The sequence below is a fragment of the Amblyomma maculatum genome, chromosome 1 (assembly GCF_055883805.1).
Source record: "Amblyomma maculatum isolate TAMU_Amacu chromosome 1, ASM5588380v1, whole genome shotgun sequence".
NCBI lineage: Eukaryota > Metazoa > Arthropoda > Arachnida > Ixodida > Ixodidae > Amblyomma > Amblyomma maculatum.
In genome coordinates, this window is record NC_139344.1 from 115,523,193 (window position 1) to 115,534,177 (window position 10,985).

The 10,985-nt window shown below is 44.4% G+C and overlaps 1 protein-coding gene across 1 annotated transcript; it reads right to left on the reverse strand.

Moving 5' to 3' along the window:
• Positions 1-9,582: 9,582 nt before the first annotated feature.
• mRpL3 (mitochondrial ribosomal protein L3) lies at positions 9,583-10,894 on the reverse strand. Its single transcript, XM_084588839.1, has one exon. It carries the CDS (start codon positions 10,825-10,827, stop codon positions 9,649-9,651), a length of 1,179 nt encoding a protein of 392 aa, XP_084444965.1. The 5' UTR covers positions 10,828-10,894; the 3' UTR covers positions 9,583-9,648.
• Positions 10,895-10,985: the final 91 nt, after the last annotated feature.

Consider the following 10,985-nt stretch of genomic DNA (forward strand, 5'->3'; position numbering starts at 1 on the left):
TGATGTTGCAAGGAGATATATCACGTAGCAAGATGGAATGTAAGATCTATGATGCAAGGCAAACTGAATGTCGTCAAGCGAGAAATGGACAGATTGAACATTGATATCTTGGGTATCAGCGAGCTCAAGTGGACCGGAATGGGAGAATTTAATTCCGGCGACCATTATGTCTTTTATTCTGGGCACGAATATAGGAGAAGGAATGGTGTTGCTCTCATAGTAAACAGAAGAATGGGCGAAGCAGTGATAGGGTACAACCCCAAAAACGACCGAATGATTTCACTTCAGATCCAAGGCCAGCCTTTCAACATAACAGTTATCCAAGTCTATGCACCAACAACTACTGCTGAAGAAGCTGACGTTGAGAGATTTTATGCTGACCTGCAATGCCTTTTAGACCGCACTCCCTCATCAGACGTCCTTTTTCTCATTGGAGACTGAAATGCTAAGGTGGGGAGTGAAGAAATATCTGGAATTACAGGCAAGTTCGGTCTCGGTGAGACAAATGAAGCTGGGCAGAGGCTAGTAGAATTTTGGCAAGAAAATAACCTGACCATAGTGAATACTCATTTTCAACAGCACAAGAGGCGCCTGTACACATGGACTTCACCGGATGGTCTGTACAGGAATCAGATTGATTATATTCTTTGCCGGCAGAGATGGAGAAGCGCTATACAAGCAGTAAAAACAAGGCCTGGGGCCGATTGTGGCACCGATCATCAGCTTCTTGTTGCCAAATTTAAGCTTTGATTGAGGAAAACACAGAAATCTAGAAGGCCTTTCAGGTATGATCTGGATCAAATTCCATCAGAATATGCTGTTGAAGTGAGGAATCGATTTCAAGAATTAGATCTAGAAGACAGAGAGCCTGAAGAGATGTGGACTGATGTGCGTGATATAATACAAGAAGTTGCTACTAAGGTAGTTCCAAAGCAAAAGAAATGCAAGAAAGCAAACTGGTTATCTGAAGAGGCTTTGCAAATAGCTGAGGAACGGAGGATGGCAAAAGTTATGGGGGAAAAAGAAAGATACAAGGTTCTCAATGCGGATTTTCAGAAAATAGCAAGGAGAGATAAGAATGCTGTCCTGAACATACAGTGCCAAGCAGTTAAGGACAACAGCCAATTAAAGAACACAAGAGCTCTGTATAAGACAATCAAAGATATCAAAGGAAGCTTCTGTGCTAAGCTGGGCGTGATAAAGGACAAACGAGGCAAGGACCTCACTGAAGCCTCAGAGATAAAGAAGAGGTGGCAGGAATACACAGAACTGTACAAGAAGGACCCGGATGTGCAAACCCAACATAAGACAGCTGTGATTACTGATATCGAGCCAGGCATCTTGAAGAGAGAAGTTGAATGGGCCTTAGCCAGCCTTGCTAAGAACAAAGCTAGCGGAATTGATGGCATTCCAGCTGAGTTACTTCAAAACCTCAACCATGATGACGCTGTTAACGTTCTGTATACATTATGTCAGCAAATTTGGACAACCCTGCAGAAGCCACAGGATTGGAGGAGGTCAGTTTACATCCCTATTCCAAAGAAACGCAGTGCCAAAGATTGTTCCAACTACCGCACGATCGCGCTTATTTCTCATGCTAGCAAGGTGATGGTGAAAATCCTCCTAGGTAGACTGCAGCAGTATGTGGATTATGCGGAAGCAGTAGCTTCCGGACGTGCAAGCTGGGTTTCGCCAGGGCAGAGGAACTAGAGACTAAATTGCCAACCTTCGCTGGATCATGGGAAAAGCAAGAGAGTTCCAGAAACCCATCTACTTCTACTTTATTGATTATGCGAAAGCATTTCACTGCGTAGATCACAGCAGATTGTGGCAAGCTCTCCAAGAGATGGGAGTTCCAATTCACCTCATCTGTCTCCTCAGGAACCTGTATGAAGGGCAAGAGGCCACAGTCAGAACTGGGCATGGTCTTACTGATTGGTTTCCGATTGAGAAAGGAGTGAGGCAAGGCTGCATTCTGTCGCCCTGCCTATTTAACCTATATGCAGAGTGCATCATGAGGAAGGCCGGTCTGGACGAGTCTTCAGCTGGAGTGAAGATTGCTGGAAAACGTATCAACAACCTTAGATATGTGGATAATACCACTTTAACGGCAGAAAGTGAAGTGGAACTCGAGAGACGTCTGATGCGCGTACAAGAAGAGAGTGAGAAGTTTGGGCTTAAACTGAACATTAAAAAGACAAAGATCATGGCGTCTTGCCCCATCAAGTCCTGGAGCATCAAGGGACAAGAAGTGGAAGCTGTGACAGATTTTCTCTTCTTGGGCTTTAAGATAACCCCGAAAGGAGACTGCAGCCATGAAATTAGGAGACGCCTACTTCTGGGAAAGAGAGCCATGGCTAGCCTTGACCGCCTAGTAAAGAGCAGAAAAAATGCCTTTGTGGTAGCGTAGCGGTAGAACATCCGCCTCGCATGCAAGAGGACCGGGGCTCAAATCCCGGTGCCGCGCAATTCTCCACCGGATTAAAAAAAAAAAAAAATTCCGCGTGTCGATGGAATTGCATAAACAGATTTGGAATGCGACCTGATGCAGGTGAACACCTCCGGCAACGCACTCCCTCACCAGAACAGGAGTTGGCCACCGTGGTGCAGTAATTGGCCGCAACCTCTGATGATAAGCTCCACAAAACCCCGGCCCTCAGTCACCAGCGGCTGCGGAACAAGTGACCACGGCGGCGGTCAGACCTGTGACGCAGCAGGGGGTGCTAAGAATGCTTGGCTCCGCTGGACAGGCCGCCATTGGAAACTGACCCTGACAACGTCTAATGCTAGAACCCTAACTAGTGAAGCTAGTTTAGCAGTGCTCTTACAGGAACTAGAGGGTATGAAATGGGATGTCATAGGGCTTAGTGAGGTTAGGAGGCCGAATGAGGCATATACTGTACTGAAGGATGGGCATGTACTGTGTTATCGAGGTTTACCAGAGAGGCGACAACTAGGAGTAGGTTTCCTTGTCAATAAGTACATAGCGGGTAATATAGATGAATTCTATAATATTAATGAGAGGGTGGCAGGCATCGTAATTAGGATTAATAAGCGGTATAAACTGAAGGCTGTACAGGCCTCTGCACCTACATGTAGTTATGATGACCAGGCAGTTGAAAGCTTCTATGAAGATGCAGAATCGGCAATGCGAAAAGTAAAGACGCAGTATACTGTACTAATGGGCGACTTCAATGCCAAGGTAGGGAAAAAGCAGGCAGGAGACAAGGCAGTAGGTGACTATGGCATTGGTTCTAGGAATAGCAGGGGGGAGTTACTAGTTGAGTTTGCAGAGCGCAATAACTTACGAATCATGAATACCTTCTTCAGCAAACGGAAGAACCGGAAATGGACATGGAAAGGTCCGAACAGGGAGACTAAAAATGAAATCGACTTCATAATGTGTTCAACCCCGCCATTATGCAAGATGTAGAGGTAATCGGGAAAGTGCGATGCAGTGACCACAGGATGGTGAGGTCCCGAATTAGCCTAAATCTGAAGAAGGAACACAACAGATTATTAAGAAAGAAACCCATTAACGAATTAGAGGTGAGGGGGAGGGCAGAAGAGTTCAGGATCTCGCTACAGAATAGGTATTCAGCTCTAACCAAGGATGGCGACATTACCCTAGAAGCAAGGAACAATAATTTCAGAGATATCATTACCGAGTGCGCGGTAGACGTAGGCGGTAGGATAATTAGAGAGGATACCGGTAAGCTGTCTAAAGAGACGAAAGATTTGATTAAGAAACGCCAGAGTATGAAAGCTTCTAATCCAACAGACCGGATCGAACTGGCCGAGATATCAAAGCTAATCAATAAGCGCAAGGTGGCCGATATAACATGGAGAAAATTGAGCATGCTGTAAAGAAGAAATCGGGCATAGGCAAAAACCAGATGTATGCGATAAGGGACAAGGCGGGCAACGTCATCACGGATATGGATAAGATAGTCAAAGTAGCCGAGGAGTTCTATACAGATCTCTACAGTAGCCAAAGTAGTCAGGACCGTAATGAGGTTAGCGGTAGGGAAAACCAGTCAGACGTTCCACCAGTGACGAAGGACGAGGTCAAGAAAGCATTAGAAACTATGAAAAGGGCGGAATCAGCTGGAAAAGATAACTACAGATTTGCTGAAGGACGGGGGGGGATATCGTGCTAGAAAAACTGGCCACCCTGTATACGCAGTGCCTGGTGTCATCGACGGTACCGGAACCATGGAAGAATGCAAACATTATCCTCATTCATAAGAAAGGGGACTCTAAGGACCTTAAAAATTACAGACCAGTCAGCTTACTGTCTGTTACGTATAAGGTATTTACTAATGTAATCGCTAATAGAATCAGGACAACCTTAGATTTAAATCAAGCAAAGGATCAAGCAGGGTTTCGGAAACGGTACTCTGCTATCGATCATATACATGCCATCAATCAGGTGATAGAAAAATGCTCAGAATATAACCAGCCCTTATACATAGCATCCATTGATTACGAAAAAGCATTTGACTCAGTTGAAACCTCGGCGGTGATGCAGGCATTGCGAAATCAGGGGGTAGACGAGCCGTACGTGAAAGTGCTGGAAGATATATATAGTGGCTGCACAGCAACCATAGTTCTGCATAAAGAAAGTAACAAAATTCCCATAAAGAAAGGTGTTAGGCAAGGAGACACAATCTCCCCAGTACTATTCACAGCTTGCTTAGAGGAAGTATTCAGAGACTTGGAATGGGAGCAGTTAGGGATAAGGGTAGATGGAGAATACCTCAGTAATCTGCGATTTGCTGATGACATTGCCTTGCTAAGCAACTCGGGGGATGAACTGCAAATAATGATTGATGACCTAGACAGGAAAAGTAGAAAAGTAGGCTTGAAAATCAATATGCAGAAGACTAAGGTAATGAACAACAGCCTCGGGAAGGAACAGCAGTTTACATTAGGTAGCGAAGTACTGGAAGTAGTAGGCGAATATGTCTACTTAGGACAGGTAGTAACCACAGATCCGGACCATGAAAAGGAAATAACAAGAAGAATAAGATTGGGATGGAGCGTATTTGGCAAGCACTTGCAGATTATGACTAGCAGCTTACCGGTATCGCTAAAGAGGAAAGTATATAACAGTTGCATCTTACCTGTACTCACCTATGGTGCTGAAACGTGGAGGCTAACCAAGAGAGTTCTACTTAAGTTGAGGACAACCCAGAGGGCTATGGAACAAAAAATGGTAGGGGTAACATTAAGAGATAGGAAGCGTGCAGAGTGGGTAAGAGAAATAACTCAAGTTACCGACATTCTAGTGGAAATTAAGAAGAAGAAATGGACATGGGCAGGACATGTAGTGCGAAGAGAGGATAACCGGTGGTCGCTTAGGGTAACAAACTGGATTCAAAGGGAAGGAAAGCGTAGCAGGGGGCGGCAGAAAGTTAGGTGGGCGGATGAGATTAAGAAGTTCGCAGGGGTTAAGTGGATGCAGCTAGCACAGAACCGGGTTAAGTGGAGAAATATGGGAGAGGCCTTCGCCCTGCAGTGGGTATAGTCAGGCTGATGATGATGATGAAAGAGCAGAGACATTAGTCTGCCAACCAAGATCCGTATAACATGTGCTATGGTATTTTCAATTGTGATGTATGGATGTGAGAGTTGGACTGTGAAGAAGGCTGACTGCAGAAGAATTGACGCGTTCGAATTGTGGTGCTGGCGGAGAATCTTGAGAGTTCCTTGGACTGCCAGAAGATCAAATCAGTTGATATTGTCGACCATAAACCCTGACTGCTCATTGGAGGGTCAAATTCTAAAGTTAAAGCTCAGCTACTTTGGTCATCTGATGAGAAGAGAGGAGTCGCTGGAGAAAGATTTGATGTTGGGAAAGGTTGAGGGTCACCGGAGATGGGGTAGGCAGCGAACGCGATGGTTAGATGGCATCCTCGAGGCGCTGCAGATGAAGTTATATGATGTTAGGAAGATAGTGAGAGACCGAAAAGCGTGGCGTGATATGGTCCATAGGGTCACGAAGAGTCGGACACGACTGAATGACTGAACTGAACTGAATGCCAAAATGGAATCTGTCATTACAGCAGACTGGAAATATTTACCGACAAGTACTTTCTGGCACCTAGCTTCTCAATTGCCTTTTTTTTTTTTTTTAATATGGTTGTATTCCCTTGTAATATTTTACACAATCAAAACATGCTATGCCACTAACACTAGGTTTGCTGAATTTATCAACACGAAGTGATATTTCACATGATAGAATGCCACGTAAGCTGTCATCTTGCACTAGTCATTCACCTCTACCCACATGAAGCTGGCAGCACCATCCCTGCAACCTCTTAAGTGTGGCATGAATTTCGTCTGTGTGACACTACTACTTGTCGGAAATGAATGACCAAGAGTAACACATCTGAGAATTAGTTCACAAAGTGAAGGAAAATAAAGTGGAATTCACTTTCAGCATTGTTGAGTGGGACTAGACATTTGTTTCATGCCTTCAACCATGTGTGACTTGCATTAAGGTACCAGGCTTCCTGATCCATGTGTGCCAAATTCTAGTTCTTCTAGGTAGTGTTCTCTGGAGCACTAGATGGTATGTGAATGACATTTTCAGTAACAGTCAAAGGAGGTACTATAGGAGACACTGCCTCATTCTTTGTTTCATCGTTTATCAGAATTTACCATGGGTGCAAAGTATTATCAGCTTCAACATAGCAGTCAATGCAGTGGTTTAAAAACCAACTTGGGAAACTATAATAGCACTTCTCACTGCCTTTTCTTACAGAAGGCATAATAATAAGTAGACTTGCAGAGCCAGACTTAGAAAAGTGCTTCCAATTATTAGCTTTGTGATTTGGAATTGTTTCAGAAAGAAAACAACACCAGAATAAGAAATTCAGAAAACCCCTTTCTGAATTTTAGTTTTAATCCACCTAGGAGCAGATAAAACGTGAAGGGAAGGGCTTTTGTAAAGCATTCTTTGCAGTGAAGACCCTCAATCCAGGATTGCCACTACACACCATAGTATTGGAAAGGGGAACATTTGAACGCTTTGTCAACTGCTGCCTGCAGATACACCTTGGCGCATTGGTAAGTAATTACCCCATTTTTGTGCAGAATTCTATGGAGGCGAATGCTGTAAAAAAGCTTGAAACTTCCCTTCCTGGGGATAGATTGGCATCTTCCCTCAACGTCAAAGAACTATATTAACCTGTTCTTGAATGCTATCAGAGAAATTATGTTGACATGTGATGTTAACTTCTAGAATGTAGCAAGAATAAGCAGTAATAGTTTTACAGCATTTTCAGATTTTTACTGAACTCAGTTTGACACTTCATATGAAGGAAATTTGTTTTAAAAGAGAAGGCACTTGTATAGGCTCATCTGTAACACGTCCTCAGCAATATTTTTCTGCCAATGGTTAGAACTGAAATCAAACGCAAAATAAGTAATCTGCATGATGTTCCGGTCTTTAGGTATATTGATAATCTTTTTATTTTTCCGAAGGAAGTTCAAGTTCCTGAATTAGTTTCTGCTGTTACTAACAAGACGTTCGTTCTCACCAAAAACAGCCAGGGCCTCATTTTTACAGTGGAGATGCCAGTAAACGGCAAATTGCAGTTGTTAAATATTACACTGGTTTATGTGAAGCAATACCTTGGCTAGGTCGTACAGTCCTAAATCTAAAGAACATTTGCTACCTCATGATAGTGCTCATTCAAAGCTTGTCAAGCAAGTGATAACTGTCGACTCCCTCTAGTCTGCTCTAGCAGTCATGCCATTAGGTGACTTAAGAAAATTCTTGCAGTCATGTTCAGCAGCTGAAACAAGTAGTTTACACGCAATCCTTTATTTTGGCTGTTTGAAAAATGTTACTGCAGAAATTTTAGCTAACTCGTGATAACAGGGAGATAGAATTACAAAACAAAATTGTGGCAGGTAATGCCTTGCATTCATAAAGCGTCTCATAGCATCAAAAAAGTAGCAAGCTAGTATGGCATTCAAATTATTTTGGCAATGCCATGCAAACTTTGAATACTTCATACTAAAAATAAGTACAAAAAATAACTAGTCAATTCTTAATGAAACATCAGAATGAGTGCACTGTGTATGGGTAAGGGTTGTGTATCTGAGCCAATTATGTTGCAGTCTCAATATTATAGGGCAAACTGGTTGCTTCAGTATGCATGCTAGTGAACACAGACCACATGTGTGCAAAAAGTGAAGGTGCTTCTTTGTAGACCACTGCACCACCTGGGAAAAATGCTGACTAGAAACAACAGTTTAAAGAGCAGAAAAGACAGATTTTAGAGACAGATAGTTGAAGGTAATTTTATCAAGAATGCTGAAGACGAATATATAAACAGGCCATCTAATGAGTGATGCAGAGGGTCCATGTATTGTTAAATTTCACGGTGCCTCATCAGAGTTTGTGTGTAATTTGCTGCTTTTTAACTGTTTTTGATGCTTCAGGTTCCTTCAGTTGCATTGACATGGAGACTATTTTTTTCATAGGTTGCCTCCAAGTTTTGAATTAAGAGTGCCATGAAGGTGAAAACTGTCCAGTTTCGGCATGTGTGACGCCCTTCACCTGCTAACCGTGGGAGGTGGTGCTTACGGGGGTTTCCCTCTCTACACTTGCAAGGGTTAGCAAATGGGTAGTAAATCCCCCTTGCACTTGTAGAGGAGAGGAGGTATGCTAGACAAAGAATGACTCACAAAATATGAATAAAAGAAGCAAATAGAAATAAAAATGCAATAGGAAGTGACTCAAGTCTGGAATATTGGTGAGTGAAAGCCAACGGAATCATAAGTGGAATAGAATCGGACTCTGAATAGATGGGCAAATGAAAGAAAAATGCTGTTGCATCCTCCACATCAATACAATTGATGGCCTCTTAATTTTTTTTAATCTTCTTGTCAGTAAACTTTCATCTATAAATTTTTTAGTTCATATAAATGTGCCAATTAAAATTTTTTTTTTTCGATTTGGACAAGTGTGTATGTTTGACGTGTAATTGAATTCAAGTTTTAAGTGTTTTTGCATTTGTTCTGGTGCACTTGGGAGGTCATGGTATTATATTAACTTACTGATTTGCTTTTCGTCTAGAATGTGGCACTTCCTTTTGTTGAATTTTTGTCGCTCATAACCAGCGACTCATTTGTGGTCTGACAGTTTCAGGCTGGCTTGCATGAATAAAGCTCAGTTGAAGTGGTGCCTGTACTGCATTCTCATGCGACTTCTTTGTCTTTGTTCTCTTTCGCTCCATCTTCAGAATCCTATACAGTTATTATTGAACTAACCCAAATTAAAGTATTACTATACTTCGTCTCACAAGATATCTGCAGCACTGCGAAAGGCAGAGAAGCCCTTGCAATTGTGCTTTTAAATACCTCTCGCCCCTGCACACTATAATAGAGAATTGTGCTCCCACTGTCACCCCCACCAATTTGGGAGGCAAGAGGTGGGTAGAAGCACAATATCCTATTGTAGTGCGTGTGATCCTGATTGGACCAGGGTGCCTCTGGCTTTCGCAGTGCTGCAAACATCTTGTAAGACAAAGTATATACTGCACCCTGCAAAAAATTCTCGCATGATCATGGTGTGATCATCGGTTTATTCTACAACGAATCAATGCACAGTGCAATTCAGCATGTATATGACTACTTTCGGCCCTTTGTCTTGGCCTTGACCTTAGCTTTCTTCTTTACTTGTACCTCCTCGTCCTCGAACGTGACCGAAGGCGCCTCGAATGGATGCAGCTCCTTGTCGTACATCTCCTCGGGGAGCGGCCGCTCTGGATCCGGGTAATAGGTTGGGAACGGCGGCGGGTCATCGGGTGTATGGGCCCTTTTGCCGTGTGTCGAGTCGTACACTCTCACTAGCGCCAGTGTGTGGCCTGGCACGGCGGGCCCTTGCACGAAAAGCACGTTGTGTAGCGTGTTGATGCGCCATACGCGGAGACCCACGAGCACTCTTCGCTCCTGGCCCATGTGTCCCGGCATCCGCTTCCCCTTATGGATGATACCACGGGGTCCGCCGATGGCTCCCAGCCGCCGGTGCGCCTTGGTAGTGCCGTGTGTGGCTGGGCCACCTTTCATGCCCCATCGTTTCATGACCCCTTGGAAACCGTGGCCTCGGGTCTTTCCGTACACGTTCACGTAGTCGCCCGGCCGAAAATGCGCTGCCGTCAACGGTGTACCTGGTGGAATCGCAGCGTCCGGTGTAATTAGGAATCGTGTGAGCTTCTTCTTGGGCATGACGCCAGACTTCTCGAAAAGCTTCAGGTAGGGTGCCTTGAAATTCATGGGATCCGCACTGCCGGCGCCTACCACCAAGCAGCCGCGGCCCTTAGCCCGATGGCCAAACCGCGTATTAGCGTACTGCTCAGGAGGAATGTAATCAATTACATGGTTGTCCAGCACCTGTATCAGCGTAGTGAGTAGACGCTTACCCGTGCTTGTCCACATCGGGTAGATGCCGATCTTACGTCCGATCACTCCCGTCCTGCGCGACTCCGGTGTCCAAGTTGCCACAGGCCATGGTTCCTCCCTCAGTGGGCTTTCACCTGGCTGCAGATACTTCTTCTGCGCTAACTCCTGGAGAAAAGTGTAGTTTTCAGGAAGGATGTGCTCCTGATCTCTCACTTTTCGCCTCCTTGGTGCCCACCAGTGGAAAGGATATGTTTTTCGCCTCTTGATGGTCGTAGAAGTCTTGAAGCGGCACTGGATATTGCATGCGACGGCCAAGCACGGTGCGAAAGTTTGTGTTGTCGAAGCATTGTGGATGGCAAACCCGGAAAATAACTTAATTTGAGAAAAAGCCCTTACGTACCAAGCCATTACTGGCGCACATGGGCTTCTCGCCGAGCGTGACACTGGCGCCGCTACTAGGCCAGACTATGCTACTACACTACCAGCTACTACGCCAACTTTCCAGCTGCAGTGCCACGGCCGTGGCAGTACGCAAAAAAATATTAACATACCACAAATATGTTAAT